Source organism: Scyliorhinus torazame, chromosome 1, assembly GCF_047496885.1.
Source record: "Scyliorhinus torazame isolate Kashiwa2021f chromosome 1, sScyTor2.1, whole genome shotgun sequence".
NCBI lineage: Eukaryota > Metazoa > Chordata > Chondrichthyes > Carcharhiniformes > Scyliorhinidae > Scyliorhinus > Scyliorhinus torazame.
Window position 1 is genome coordinate 419,173,062 of NC_092707.1, and position 17,455 is coordinate 419,190,516.

At 52.3% G+C, this 17,455-nt stretch overlaps 1 protein-coding gene across 1 annotated transcript in view; it reads right to left on the reverse strand.

Annotated features, from left to right (window-relative positions):
- The window catches only part of LOC140428634 (junctional adhesion molecule C-like), a 196,793-nt gene extending 183,153 nt beyond the window's left edge, over positions 1-13,640 (reverse strand). Inside the window, exon 1 of the mRNA XM_072515303.1 lies at positions 13,553-13,640. Coding sequence (XP_072371404.1) covers positions 13,553-13,604 — 52 coding nt within the window. The 5' untranslated portion in view covers positions 13,605-13,640. The remainder of the gene's footprint in view (positions 1-13,552) is intronic.
- Between the last annotated feature and the right edge of the window lie 3,815 nt (positions 13,641-17,455).

The window sequence follows — 17,455 nt, forward strand, 5'->3', positions numbered from 1 at the left end:
GGCTCCGGGAGCGTGTCTTCTGGAGCTTCATTCCTGTGGGTCGGAGAAGGGGATAAGATCGGGCGGGAGGGGGTGCGGGTGCCATGTAGGGGCGGGGCACTGGGCAGCGTAGGTTGGGCGGGGTAAGATGGTATGGCGGTGGAACCTGCGGGTGCCAGGTCCCGGAGGGAGACCGTATCCTGTCGGCCGTCGGGGTGTTCGATGTATGCGTACTGGGGGCTGGAGTGTAGGAGCTGGACCCTCTCGACCAGGGGGTCGGACTTAGGGATCCTGACGTGTTTGCGGAGCAGGACGGGCCCCGGTGTCTTCAGCCAGGACGGAAACGAGGCCCCGGAGGTGGATTTCCTCGGGAAAACAAACAGGCGGTCATCAGGGGTCTCGTTTGTGGCCGTGCAAAGTAGGGACCTAATAGAGTGGAGTGCGTCGGGGAGGACCTCCTGCCAGTGGGGAACTGCGGGATTCCTAGACTGTCGGGTCAGGTGGACGGTCTTCCAGACCGTCGCGTTCTCCCTCTCCACCTGCCCGTTTCCCCTGGGGTTATAACTGGTGGTCCTGCTCGAGGCGATGCCCTTACTGAGCAGGTACTGAATCAGTTCGTCGCTCATGAACAACGAGCCCCGGTCACTGTGACCGTACGTGGGGAAACCGAACAGGGTGACGGTGGCCGCGGTCATGTCGGGGCAAGGGATTGCAAAGGGGAAGCGGGAGAACTCGTCAGTGATGTTGAGGAAATATGTGTTGCAGTTGTTGGAGGGGAGGGGCCCTTTGAAATCGATACTGAGGCGCTCAAAGGGCCGGGATGCCTTTACCGGGTGGGCCTTATCCAGTCGATAGAAGTGCGGCTTGCACTCCGCACAGATTGGGCAGTCCCTGGTCATGGCTCTGACCTCCTCGGTGGAGTAGGGCAGGTTGTGGGTCTTGATGTAGTGGAGAAGCCGGGTGACCCCCGGGTGACAGAGGTCATCGTAGATAGCACGGAGTCGACCATCTTGCGCACTGTGCCGCGGGACAGGGCATCTGGGGGCTCGTTGAGCTTCCGAGGACGATACACTATATCGTAGTTATAGGTGGAGAGTTCGATCCTCCACCTCAAGATCTTATCATTCTTGATCTTGCCCCGCTGCGTATTGTCGAACATGAAGGCAACCGATCGTTGGTCAGTGACGAGGGTAAACCTCCTACCAGCGAGGTAGTGTCTCCAGTGCCGTACGGCTTCCACTATGCTTGGGCTTCCTTTTCGACTGAGGAGTATCGAATTTCGGAGGTGGTGAGGGTTCGTGAAGAAATTGCTCCTGGCCTGCCTGCCTGATTGAGGGTAGCGGCGAGGGCGACCACTGAGGCGTCGCTCTCCACCTGGAAGGGGACGGACTCGTCCACCGCGCGCATCGCAGCTTTGGCGATGTCCGCCTTGATGCAGCTGAAGGCCTGGAGGGCCTCAGCCGCCAGTGGGAAGGTGGCGGCCTTGATTGGTGGGCGGGCTTGTCCGCATAGTTGGGGATCCACTGGGCGTAATATGAAAAGAGCCCGAGGCACCTCTTCAGGGCCTTGGGACAGTGGGGAAGGGGGAGTTGCAGGAGGGGGCGCCTACGGTCGGGGTCGGGTTCTAGGACCCCGTTTTCCACGACGTAGCCGAGGATGGCTAGACTGGTTGTGCGGAAAACGTATTTCTCCTTGTTGTAGGTGAGGTTAAGGGTTCGGGCGGTTTGGAGAAATCTCTGGAGGTTGGCATCGTGGTCCTGCTGATCGTGGCCGCAGGTGGCGACGTTGTCCAAGGACGGAAATGTGTCCCGCAGCCCGCACTGGTTCACCATTCGGTCCATCATTCTTTGGAAGTCCGAGACCCCGTTCGTGACGCCAAAGGGGACCCGGAGGAAGTGGACGAGGCGGCCGTCTGCCTCAAAGGCCGTGTAGTGGCGGTCCCCCGGGCGGATTGGGAGCTGGTGGTACGCAGACTTCAGATCCACCGTGGAGAACACGCGGTAGTGTGCGATCTGATTCACCATGTCAGGATGCTATCCGGGGAAGGGGGTACGCATCGAGTTGCGTGTACTGGTTTATGGTCTGGCTGTAATCTACAACCATCCGGTTCTTTTCCCCGGTCCTGACCACCACCTGGGCTCTCCAGGGGCTATTGCTGCCTCGATGACCCCCTCCCTCCAGAGCCGCTGGACCTCGGACCTGAGAAAAGTCCTGTCCTGGATGCTGTACCGCCTGCTTCTGGTGGCGACTGGTTTGCTGTCGGCGGTGAGGTTTGCGAAGAGCGGGGGAGGGTCGACCTTTAGGGTCGCAAGGCCACATACGGTGAGTGGGGGTAGGGGCCCGCCGAACTTCAGGGTCAGGCTCCTGAGGTTATATTGGAAATCCAGTCCCAATAGGAGAGGAGCGTAGAGGTCGGGGAGTACATAAAGTTTAAAATTGCCGTACTCGGCGCCCTGTATTGCGAGGGTTGTGGTAGTGCACCCCCGGACCCGCACCGAGTGCGACCCGGAGGCGAGGGAGATGGTTTGATGTGTCGGGAAGATCGGGAGCGAGCAGCGTCTTACCGTGTCTGGGTGAATGAAGCTCTCGGTGCTCCCGGATGCGAAGAGGCAGGGCGTTTCGTGTCCGTTTACCCGGACGGTCATCATAGAGCTCCGGAGGTGTTTGGGTCAAGGGTGACCGCGCGGAGTTGCGGGTAGTCGGCGTGGTCGGAGGTGCTGGGTCCAAGATGGCAGCTCCCGTCGGTCGCACATGGGTCGCCCACGTTGGGTGGGGTGGAAGATGACTGTCCCCACGGACTACACGAGGCCGATGACGCGTCCGGGGGGGGGGGGGGGGGGGCGGAGTCGGCAGACACGCTGCCACACTGCGGGGTCTGCGGGCCGGTGAGTCTGAGGGTCGGGCCCCAACATGCGACATCATAGGTAATACCTTACAACGGTCCATAGGGGGAGCCCACATGAGCAACAGCGTAACACAGATATGCACCTGGTGAATTGTTCCAGCAACACATTCACCACAATCTGACAAACCCCAAGATTGGTTTTCTCCAGAGAAGCGAGCCGGTCATCATTTCAAAGTCTGTCCGACAGGACATCCCTGATCCCCACACACTGCTGTAAATCCCTGATCCACACACACTGCTGTAAATCCCTGATCCACACACACTGCTGTAAATCCCTGATCCACACACACTGCTGCAAATCCCTGATCCACACACACTGCTGTAAATCCCTGATCCACACACACTGCTGGAAATCCCTGATCCACACACACTGCTGTAAATCCCTGATCCACACACACTGCTGTAAATCCCTGATCCACACAAACTGCTGTAAATCCCTGATCCACACACACTGCTGTAAATCCCTGATCCACACACATTGCTGTAAATCCCTGATCCACACACACTGCTGTAAATCCCTGATCCACACACACTGCTGTAAATCCCTGATCCACACACACTGCTGTAAATCCCTGATCCACACACACTTCTGTAAATCCCCGATCCACACACACTGCTGTAAATCCCCGATCCACACACACTGCTGTAAATCCCTGATCCACACACACTGCTGTAAATCCCTGATCCACACACACTGCTGCAAATCCCTGATCCACACACACTGCTGTAAATCCCTGATCCACACACACTGCTGTAAATCCCTGATCCACACACACTGCTGTAAATCCCTGATCCACACACACTGCTGTAAATCCCTGATCCCCACACACTGCTGTAAATCCCTGATCCACACACTGCTGTAAATCCCTGATCCCCACACACTGCTGTAAATCCCTGATCCCCACACACTGCTGTAAATCCCTGATCCGCACACTCTGCTGTAAATCCCTGATCCACACACACTGCTGTAAATCCCTGATCCCCACACACTGCTGTAAATCCCTGATCCCCACACACTGCTGTAAATCCCTGATCCACACACACTGCTGTAAATCCCTGATCCCCACACACTGCTGTAAATCCCTGATCCACACACACTGCTGTAAATCCCTGATCCCCACACACTGCTGTAAATCCCTGATCCCCACACACTGCTGTAAATCCCTGATCCCCACACACTGCTGTAAATCCCTGATCCACACACACTGCTGTAAATCCCTGATCCACACACACTGCTGTAAATCCCTGATCCACACACACTGCTGTAAATCCCTGATCCGCACACACTGCTGTAAATCCCTGATCCACACACACTGCTGTAAATCCCTGATCCCCACACACTGCTGTAATTCCCTGATCCACACACACTGCTGTAATTCCCTGATCCACACACACTGCTGTAAATCCCTGATCCACACACACTGCTGTAAATCCCTGATCCACACACACTGCTGTAAATCCCTGATCCACACACACTGCTGTAAATCCCTGATCCACACACACTGCTGTAAATCCCTGATCCACACACACTGCTGTAAATCCCCGATCCACACACACTGCTGTAAATCCCTGATCCACACACACTGCTGTAAATCCCTGATCCACACACACTGCTGCAAATCCCTGATCCACACACACTGCTGTAAATCCCTGATCCACACACACTGCTGTAAATCCCTGATCCACACACACTGCTGTAAATCCCTGATCCACACACACTGCTGTAAATCCCTGATCCACACACACTGCTGTAAATCCCTGATCCACACACACTGCTGTAAATCCCTGATCCACACACTGCTGTAAATCCCTGATCCCCACACACTGCTGTAAATCCCTGATCCCCACACACTGCTGTAAATCCCTGATCCGCACACTCTGCTGTAAATCCCTGATCCACACACACTGCTGTAAATCCCTGATCCCCACACACTGCTGTAAATCCCTGATCCCCACACACTGCTGTAAATCCCTGATCCACACACACTGCTGTAAATCCCTGATCCCCACACACTGCTGTAAATCCCTGATCCACACACACTGCTGTAAATCCCTGATCCCCACACACTGCTGTAAATCCCTGATCCCCACACACTGCTGTAAATCCCTGATCCCCACACACTGCTGTAAATCCCTGATCCACACACACTGCTGTAAATCCCTGATCCACACACACTGCTGTAAATCCCTGATCCACACACACTGCTGTAAATCCCTGATCCGCACACACTGCTGTAAATCCCTGATCCACACACACTGCTGTAAATCCCTGATCCCCACACACTGCTGTAATTCCCTGATCCACACACACTGCTGTAATTCCCTGATCCACACACACTGCTGTAAATCCCTGATCCACACACACTGCTGTAAATCCCTGATCCACACACACTGCTGTAAATCCCTGATCCACACACACTGCTGTAAATCCCTGATCCACACACTGCTGTAAATCCCTGATCCCCACACACTGCTGTAAATCCCTGATCCACACACACTGCTGTAAATCCCTGATCCACACACACTGCTGTAAATCCCTGATCCACACACACGGCTGTAAATCCCTGATCCACACACACTGCTGTAAATCCCCGATCCACACACACTGCTGTAAATCCCTGATCCACACACACTGCTGTAAATCCCTGATCCCCACACACTGCTGTAAATCCCTGATCCACACACACTGCTGTAAATCCCTGATCCACACACACTGCTGTAAATCCCTGATCCACACACTGCTGTAAATCCCTGATCCACACACACTGCTGTAAATCCCTGATCCACACACACTGCTGTAAATCCCTGATCCACACACACTGCTGTAAATCCCTGATCCACACACACTGCTGTAAATCCCCGATCCACACACACTGCTGTAAATCCCTGATCCACACACACTGCTGTAAATCCCTGATCCCCACACACTGCTGTAAATCCCTGATCCACACACACTGCTGTAAATCCCTGATCCACACACTGCTGTAAATCCCTGATCCACACACACTGCTGTAAATCCCTGATCCACACACACTGCTGTAAATCCCTGATCCACACACACTGCTGTAAATCCCTGATCCACACACACTGCTGTAAATCCCTGATCCCCACACACTGCTGTAAATCCCTGATCCACACACACTGCTGTAAATCCCTGATCCCCACACACTGCTGTAAATCCCTGATCCCCACACACTGCTGTAAATCCCTGATCCACACACACTGCTGTAAATCCCTGATCCACACACACTGCTGTCAATTCCTGATCCACACACACTGCTGTAAATCCCTGATCCACTCACTGCTGTAAATCCCTGATCCCCACACACTGCTGTAAATCCCTGATCCCCACACACTGCTGTAAATCCCTGATCCACACACACTGCTGTAAATCCCTGATCCACACAGTGCTGTAAATCCCTGATCCCCACACACTGCTGTAAATCCCTGATCCCCACACACTGCTGTAAATCCCTGATCCACACACACTGCTGTAAATCCCTGATCCACACACTGCTGTAAATCCCTGATCCACACACACTGCTGTAAATCCCTGATCCACACACTGCTGTAAATCCCTGATCCCCACACACTGCTGTAAATCCCTGATCCCCACACACTGCTGTAAATCCCTGATCCACACACACTGCTGTAAATCCCTGATCCACACAGTGCTGTAAATCCCTGATCCCCACACACTGCTGTAAATCCCTGATCCCCACACACTGCTGTAAATCCCTGATCCACACACACTGCTGTAAATCCCTGATCCACACACTGCTGTAAATCCCTGATCCCCACACACTGCTGTAAATCCCTGATCCACACACACTGCTGTAAATCCCTGATCCACACACACTGCTGTAAATCCCTGATCCACACACGCTGCTGTAAATCCCTGATCCCCACACGCTGCTGTAAATCCCTGATCCCCACACACTGCTGTAAATCCCTGATCCCCACACACTGCTGTAAATCCCTGATCCACACACACTGCTGTAAATCCCTGATCCCCACACACTGCTGTAAATCCCTGATCCACACACACTGCTGTAAATCCCTGATCCACACACACTGCTGTAAATCCCTGATCCACACACACTGCTGTAAATCCCAGATCCACACACACTGCTGTAAATCCCTGATCCCCACACACTGCTGTAAATCCCTGATCCACACACACTGCTGTAAATCCCTGACCCCCACACACTGCTGTATATCCCTGATCCACACACACTGCTGTAAATCCCTGATCCCCACACACTGCTGTAATTCGCTGATCCACACACACTGCTGTAAATCCCTGATCCCCACACACTGCTGTAAATCCCTGATCCCCACACACTGCTGTAAATCCCTGATCCCCACACACTGCTGTAATTCCCTGATCCACACACACTGCTGTAAATCCCTGATCCACACACACTGCTGTAAATCCCTGATCCCCACACACTGCTGTAAATCCCTGATCCGCACACACTGCTGTAAATCCCAGATCCACACATACTACTATAAATCCCTGATCCACACACACTGCTGTAAATCCCTGATCCACACACACTGCTGTAAATCCCTGATCCACACACACTGCTGTAAATCCCTGATCCCCACACACTGCTGTAAATCCCTGATCCACACACACTGCTGTAAATCCCTGATCCACACACACTGCTGTAAATCCCTGATCCACACACACTGCTGTAAATCCCTGATCCACACACACTGCTGTAAATCCCTGATCCACACACACTGCTGTAAATCCCTGATCCACACACACTGCTGTAAATCCCTGATCCCCACACACTGCTGTAAATCCCTGATCCGCACACACTGCTGTAAATCCCTGAACCCCACACACTGCTGTAAATCCCTGATCCACACACACTGCTGTAAATCCCTGATCCACACACACTGCTGTAAATCCCTGATCCACACACACTGCTGTAAATCCCTGATCCCCACACACTGCTGTAAATCCCCGATCCACACACACTGCTGTAAATCCCTGATCCCCACACACTGCTGTAAATCCCTGATCCACACACACTGCTGTAAATCCCTGATCCCCACACACTGCTGTAAATCCCTGATCCACACACACTGCTGTAAATCCCTGATCCACACACACTGCTGTAAATCCCTGATCCACACACACTGCTGTAAATCCCTGATCCACACACACTGCTGTAAATCCCTGATCCACACACACTGCTGTAAATCCCTGATCCCCACACACTGCTGTAAATCCCTGATCCACACACTGCTGTAAATCCCTGATCCCCACACACTGCTGTAAATCCCTGATCCCCACACACTGCTGTAAATCCCTGATCCGCACACACTGCTGTAAATCCCTGATCCACACACTGCTGTAAATCCCTGATCCCCACACACTGCTGTAAATCCCTGATCCACACACACTGCTGTAAATCCCTGATCCACACACTGCTGTAAATCCCTGATCCCCACACACTGCTGTAAATCCCTGATCCACACACACTGCTGTAAATCCCTGATCCACACACACGGCTGTAAATCCCTGATCCACACACACTGCTGTAAATCCCTGATCCCCACACACTGCTGTAAATCCCTGATCCCCACACACTGCTGTAAATCCCTGATCCACACACACTGCTGTAAATCCCTGATCCACACACACTGCTGTCAATTCCTGATCCACACACACTGCTGTAAATCCCTGATCCACACACTGCTGTAAATCCCTGATCCCCACACACTGCTGTAAATCCCTGATCCCCACACACTGCTGTAAATCCCTGATCCACACACACTGCTGTAAATCCCTGATCCACACAGTGCTGTAAATCCCTGATCCCCACACACTGCTGTAAATCCCTGATCCCCACACACTGCTGTAAATCCCTGATCCACACACACTGCTGTAAATCCCTGATCCACACACTGCTGTAAATCCCTGATCCCCACACACTGCTGTAAATCCCTGATCCACACACACTGCTGTAAATCCCTGATCCACACACACTGCTGTAAATCCCTGATCCACACACACTGCTGTAAATCCCTGATCCACACACGCTGCTGTAAATCCCTGATCCCCACACGCTGCTGTAAATCCCTGATCCCCACACACTGCTGTAAATCCCTGATCCCCACACACTGCTGTAAATCCCTGATCCACACACACTGCTGTAAATCCCTGATCCCCACACACTGCTGTAAATCCCTGATCCCCACACACTGCTGTAAATCCCTGATCCACACACACTGCTGTAAATCCCTGATCCACACACACTGCTGTAAATCCCTGATCCACACACACTGCTGTAAATCCCTGATCCGCACACACTGCTGTAAATCCCTGATCCACACACACTGCTGTAAATCCCTGATCCACACACACTGCTGTAAATCTCTGATCCCCACACGCTGCTGTAAATCCCTGATCCACACACACTGCTGTAAATCCCTGATCCACACACACTGCTGTAAATCCCTGATCCACACACTGCTGTAAATCCCTGATCCACACACACTGCTGTAAATCCCTGATCCCCACACACTGCTGTAAATCCCTGATCCCCACACACTGCTGTAAATCCCTGATCCCCACACACTGCTGTAAATCCCTGATCCACACACACTGCTGTAAATCCCTGATCCACACACACTGCTGTCAATTCCTGATCCACACACACTGCTGTAAATCCCTGATCCACACACTGCTGTAAATCCCTGATCCCCACACACTGCTGTAAATCCCTGATCCCCACACACTGCTGTAAATCCCTGATCCACACACACTGCTGTAAATCCCTGATCCACACAGTGCTGTAAATCCCTGATCCCCACACACTGCTGTAAATCCCTGATCCCCACACACTGCTGTAAATCCCTGATCCACACACACTGCTGTAAATCCCTGATCCACACACTGCTGTAAATCCCTGATCCCCACACACTGCTGTAAATCCCTGATCCACACACACTGCTGTAAATCCCTGATCCACACACACTGCTGTAAATCCCTGATCCACACACACTGCTGTAAATCCCTGATCCACACACGCTGCTGTAAATCCCTGATCCCCACACGCTGCTGTAAATCCCTGATCCCCACACACTGCTGTAAATCCCTGATCCCCACACACTGCTGTAAATCCCTGATCCACACACACTGCTGTAAATCCCTGATCCCCACACACTGCTGTAAATCCCTGATCCCCACACACTGCTGTAAATCCCTGATCCACACACACTGCTGTAAATCCCTGATCCACACACACTGCTGTAAATCCCTGATCCACACACACTGCTGTAAATCCCTGATCCGCACACACTGCTGTAAATCCCTGATCCACACACACTGCTGTAAATCCCTGATCCACACACACTGCTGTAAATCTCTGATCCCCACACGCTGCTGTAAATCCCTGATCCACACACACTGCTGTAAATCCCTGATCCACACACACTGCTGTAAATCCCTGATCCACACACTGCTGTAAATCCCTGATCCACACACACTGCTGTAAATCCCTGATCCCCACACACTGCTGTAAATCCCTGATCCACACACACGGCTGTAAATCCCTGATCCACACACACTGCTGTAAATCCCTGATCCACACACACTGCTGTAAATCCCTGATCCACACACTGCTGTAAATCCCTGATCCACACACACTGCTGTAAATCCCTGATCCACACACACTGCTGTAAATCCCTGATCCACACACACTGCTGTAAATCCCTGATCCACACACACTGCTGTAAATCCCTGATCCCCACACACTGCTGTAAATCCCTGATCCACACACACTGCTGTAAATCCCTGATCCCCACACACTGCTGTAAATCCCTGATCCCCACACACTGCTGTAAATCCCTGATCCACACACACTGCTGTAAATCCCTGATCCCCACACACTGCTGTAAATCCCTGATCCACACACACTGCTGTAAATCCCTGATCCACACACTGCTGTAAATCCCTGATCCACACACACTGCTGTAAATCCCTGATCCACACTCACTGCTGTAAATCCCTGATCCACACACACTGCTGTAAATCCCTGATCCCCACACACTGCTGTAAATCCCTGATCCCCACACACTGCTGTAAATCCCTGATCCACACACACTGCTGTAAATCCCTGATCCACACACACTGCTGTAAATCCCTGATCCACACACACTGCTGTAAATCCCTGATCCACACACACTGCTGTAAATCCCTGATCCCCACACACTGCTGTAAATCCCTGATCCCCACACACTGCTGTAAATCCCTGATCCACACACACTGCTGTAAATCTCTGATCCCCACAAACTGCTGTAAATCCCTGATCCACACACACACTGTAAATCCCGGATCCACATACACTGCTGTAAATCCCTGATCCACACACACTGCTGTAAATCCCTGATCCCCACACACTGCTGTAAATCCCTGATCCACCCACACTGCTGTAAATCCCTGATCCACACACACACTGTAAATCCCGGATCCACATACACTGCTGTAAATCCCTGATCCACACACACTGCTGTAAATCCCTGATCCACACACACTGCTGTAAATCCCTGATCCCCACACACTGCTGTAAATCCCTGATCCACACACACTGCTGTAAATCCCTGATCCACACACACTGCTGTAAATCCCTGATCCCCACACACTGCTGTAAATCCCTGATCCACACACACTGCTGTAAATCCCTGATCCCCACACACTGCTGTAAATCCCTGATCCCCACACACTGCTGTAAATCCCTGATCCACACACACTGCTGTAAATCCCTGATCCACACACACTGCTGTCAATTCCTGATCCACACACACTGCTGTAAATCCCTGATCCACACACTGCTGTAAATCCCTGATCCCCACACACTGCTGTAAATCCCTGATCCCCACACACTGCTGAAAATCCCTGATCCACACACACTGCTGTAAATCCCTGATCCACACAGTGCTGTAAATCCCTGATCCCCACACACTGCTGTAAATCCCTGATCCACACACTGCTGTAAATCCCTGATCCCCACACACTGCTGTAAATCCCTGATCCACACACACTGCTGTAAATCCCTGATCCACACACACTGCTGTAAATCCCTGATCCACACACACTGCTGTAAATCCCTGATCCACACACGCTGCTGTAAATCCCTGATCCCCACACGCTGCTGTAAATCCCTGATCCCCACACACTGCTGTAAATCCCTGATCCCCACACACTGCTGTAAATCCCTGATCCACACACACTGCTGTAAATCCCTGATCCCGACACACTGCTGTAAATCCCTGATCCACACACACTGCTGTAAATCCCTGATCCACACACACTGCTGTAAATCCCTGATCCACACACACTGCTGTAAATCCCAGATCCACACACACTGCTGTAAATCCCTGATCCCCACACACTGCTGTAAATCCCTGATCCACACATACTGCTGTAAATCCCTGACCCCCACACACTGCTGTATATCCCTGATCCACACACACTGCTGTAAATCCCTGATCCCCACACACTGCTGTAATTCCCTGATCCACACACACTGCTGTAAATCCCTGATCCACACACACTGCTGTAAATCCCTGATCCCCACACACTGCTGTAAATCCCTGATCCCCACACACTGCTGTAATTCCCTGATCCACACACACTGCTGTAAATCCCTGATCCACACACACTGCTGTAAATCCCTGATCCCCACACACTGCTGTAAATCCCTGATCCACACATACTGCTGGACTCTTCATGGCCTCTGAAGCAGATTGTCCCTGAACCCAATCACATGAAACTAGCCAGTCCAGTGCGAGTCTCCACGGAAACTGGAAAACTGCTGAGAATTCCACTAATCTTGGTCATGTCCACCCGGCACCCAGACTCCGCTGCCACCCCACACCCCTGGGTGCCCTCCACCCCTGGTATCTATCTCCATTAGATACAAACAGCAAAAGAGAGAAAGTTCCTTGGCCTTCTCCTCACTGCCCTACTTGTCACAGTGACGTGTGTTTACAATGATGTACAATCCTGGGAGTGATCAGCTCTATACAATGGGAAAGAAATATATTCCATTTACGTAGCACCGCTCACATCCTTCAGACAAGCAGTTCATTTTCAAGGTGCTGACTATTGTGAAGTTGGAACATTTGGCAGTCAGTTGATGCACATCGAGCTCTCACAAAGCAATGGGATAAATGAGCAGACCGCCCATTGTGTGATGTTGGACAATCAGCCGAGATTGAGGCTCAGTCTCCAGAGTGGGTGTGGAGCTGCGTTCCCAATGGCCACTGTGGGTCTCGAGGAGGAAAGTCCCGACTGGCCGGCCTCCTCAATCGATGTCCGGAATGACCAATCCAAGTGGGACTCAGCCTGACGGGTGCTCTTTGGTGTCCAAGAGCAATTTCACAACGTTCCACATGAAATGCCAATGCTTACGCTGAAAGGATTCTGGATTCAGGAGAAATCTTGGGAATGGATCCTGCTGGACTGGAAATTCCAGAATATTCAGCACATAGAATAGTTGAGAGGGACTGAGCAGATACAGGAATTATCACGCGGGAGCGATTCCTGGTTGTCTATCACATACTCAGGAAGAAACTGTGTGAATTCACATCCACATTGAACAAGACACATCAGAGCTCACTGAACAAACTGAGACACATACTCACCCAGAGCGACACAGAGGGACAGGGCCAGAGCCAGGAGCATCTTACACATCATTTCAGAATAAAGATCCTGTTCCTCGAGACTCGGTCATTTGCATTAACAACCGTGCAGCAAAGTCAGGAAATATTAATGTTCCAAACATGACTCCAGGAAGGGGAGGAGCTAATAGGAGGGTGACAAATTCTCACATTCACGGCTTCGCTCACACGACTGAAGCTGAGCTGAGGTTGGGAGGAAGGAAGTTACTCAATAGCATATCAGAATACTGGGTAAACTCAGCAGGTCTGGCAGCATCTGTGGAGAGAAAAACAAAAAGGATCAGGAGCGAGGAAAAAGGTCACAGTTGGAAGTTGTTGAAATAAATATTGAGCCCTGAGGGCTGTAACCTGCCCAATCGGAAGGTGAAGTTCTGTTTCTCCAGTTTGTGTTGGGCTTCACATTGCAACAGGCCAAGGGCGGACAGGTGGACATGAGAGCCAGGTGCTGAGCTGAAATGACAGCGACAGGAAGGTTGGGTCATTCTTGCAGACTGAGTGAAGGTGTTCCGCAAAGCGTTTAGTCTCCCCAATGTTGTTTCGAGTGGTGTTCCACAGGGCTGCGTGTTGGGACCTGACTGTTCTTGTGAAATATTAGCGATTTGGACGTGAATGCGAGGGGCACTATTGGGAAATTTGCAGACGACACAAAGATTGGCTGAGTGGGGGACAGTGGAGAGGATTGCTACAATCTCCACAATGATATAGATGGGTTGGTGGAGTGGGCGATAAAGTTGCCGATGGAATTTCACACCGAGAAGTGGGAGCTCGTGCATTCCGGGAGGTCAAACAGTTGTAGGGAGTACACAATAAATGGGAATATACTAAGAGGGCTAGATGGAGTGAGAGAGCTTGGTGTACAGATACACAGGTCCCTAAGGCAGCAGTTCAAGTAGAAACATAGAAGATAGGAGCAGGAGGAGGCCACTCGGCCCATCGAGCTGCTCCGCCATTCATTCTGATCCTGACGTGGCGATGCCGGCGTTGGACTGGGGTGGGCACAGTAAGAAGTCTTACAACACCAGCTTAAAGTCCAACAGGTTTGTTTGGAATCACTAGCTTTCGGAGCACTGCTCCTTCCTCAGGTGAATGAAGAGGTGGGTAGATCCTCTCCACTTTGAGCCGGCAGTTTGCGGTGTCGATGGTAGCCATGGTCATTTTGATCATCCAACTCAATAGCCTAATCCCACTTCTCCCATATCCTTTGACCCCCTTCACCCTCAGCGCGATATCTAACTGCTTCTTGGAAACAAAATATTTTGGCCTCAACTACTTCCTGTGGGAGTGAATTCCACAGGCCAACCACTCTCTGGGTGAAGAAATGTCTCCTCATCTCGGTCCGAAATGGTCTCCCCCGAATCCTCAGACTGTGCCCCCTGGTTCTGGACACCCCCACCATCGGGAACATCCTTCCTGCACCTACCCTGTCCGGTCCCCCCCACCATCGGGATCATCCTTCCTGCATCTACCCTGTCCGGTCCCACCCCCACCATCGGGAACATCCTTCCTGCATCCACCCTGTCCAGTCCCCCCCCATCATCGGGAACATCCTTCCTGCATCGACCCTGTCCAGTCCCCCCCCACCATCGGGAACATCCTTCCTGCATCCACCCTGTCCAGTCCCCCCCACCATCGGGAACATCCTTCCTGCATCTACCCTGTCCAGTCCCCCCCACCATCAGGAACATCCTTCCTGCATCGACCCTGTCCAGTCCCCCCCCACCATCAGGAACATCCTTCCTGCATCAACCCTGTCCAGTCCCCCCCCACCATCGGGAACATCCTTCCTGCATCGACCCTGTCCAGTCCCCCCCACCATCAGGAACATCCTTCCTGCATCTACCCTGTCCGGTCCCCACCACCATCGGGAACATCCTTCCTGCATCTACCCTGTCCAGCCCCCCCCCACCATCGGGAACATCCTTCCTGCATCCACCCTGTCCAGTCCCCCCCACCATCGGGAACATCCTTCCTGCATCGAACCTGTCCAGTCCCCCCCACCATCGGGAACATCCTTCCTGTGTCGACCCTGTCCAGTCCGGTTAGAATTTTATAGGTTTCCATGAGATCCCCCCTCATTCTTCTGAACTCCAGTGAATACAATCCGAACCGTTTCAATCTCTCCTCGTACGACAGTCCCGCCATCCCTGGAATCAGTCTGGTAAACCTTCGCTGCGCTCCCTCGAGAGCAAGAACATCCTTCCTCAGAGAAGGAGACCAAAACTGCCCACAATACTCCAGGTGTGGCCTCACCAAGGCCCTGTATAATTGCAGCAACACATCCCTGCTTCTATACTCGAAACCTCTCGCAATGAAGGCCAACACACCATTAGCCTTCTTTACCGCCTGCTGCACCTGCATGCCTACCTTCAGTGACTGGTGTACGAGGACACCCAGGTCTCATTCACATTCCCCTCTCCTAATTCATGGCCATTCAGATCATCGTCTGCCTTTTGGATTCTCCGGTCCCCGACGCCAAAATCGAATTCTGCGATCGGCCAAAGAATCCCCGTTCACGACCAAGTCAGGGGCGGCGCAGTTTTCGCAATGCTCCGCCCTCTCCAAAGCGCCGGACTTGGAGAGTCCGCCAGACGCTTGACCGCTTGCTCTGGCCACTGCCTGAGGCCCATCACCCCGATGGTCCGTCCCTGACCGTCCGGGTTCCCGACGGCGTGGGACTCTCATAACCTCACCCATCGGGAACTCGGCGTGACAGCTTCGGACTCAGTCCCGCTCCTCCACGGTCGGGGGAGGGCCGTTCCGCGGACAGGGGGGACTTTATCAGGGGCTGGGGGCACTGTTGGGGGTGGTCCGGGACTTGCGAGCCAGCCAAAGGGGGGGCAGTATTTTGCAGGCCGGAGCATGGCCACGGACCCGGCAGTTCTCTGGACCATATCGGCAGCTAGATCCGGGTGTTCTACACTGCCGTCCTGCTAGCCCCGAGCCAAACGGAGGATTGGGGCCGTTTTGCGCCAAAGTTTCAGGTGTAAAATGCCACCGTTCCCACGCCAGCGTGAGGACATAGCCTCACAAACAGAGAATCCAGTCCCACGTTTTTGCTGCATAAGTGGATAACCTCACATTTATCCAAATTATACTGTATCTGCCATTCATTTGCCCACTCACTCAACCTGTCCAAATCACACTGAAGTATCTCTGTATCCTCCTCACAGCTCACCCTCCCACACAACTTGGTGTCAGCTGTAAATTTGGAGATATGACATTTCTTTCTAAATCATGAATATATATTGTGAACAGCTGGGGTCCCAGCACCAATCCCTGCGGTACCCCACTAGTTACTGTTGGGGTCCCAGCACCGATCCCTGTGATACCCCACTAGTTACTGCTGGGGTCCCAGCACCGATCCCTGTGATACCCCACTAGTTACTGCTGGGGTCCCAGCACCGATCCCTGTGATACCCCACTAGTTACTGCTGGGGTCCCAGCACCGATCCCTGCGGTACCCCACTAGTTATTGCTGGGGTCCCAGCACCGATCCCTGCGGTACCCCACTAGTTACTGCTGGGGTCCCAGCACCGATCCCTGCGGTACCCCACTAGTTATTGCTGGGGTCCCAGCACCGATCCCTGCGGTACCCCACAAGTCCCTCCTGCCAATTTGAAAAAGACCCGTTAATTCCTACTCTTTGTTTCCTGTCTGCCAACCAGTTTCTATCCATCTCAATACACTGCCCCAATCCCATGTGCTTTAATTTTACGCTAATCTCTTAAGCGGGACTTTGTCAAAAGCCTTCTGAGAGTCCAAATATATCATATCCACTGTCTCCCCCTCATCACCTCTCCTGGTTACATCCTCAGAGAATTGCAGTCGATTTGTCAAGCATGATTTCCCCTTTGTAAATCCATGCTG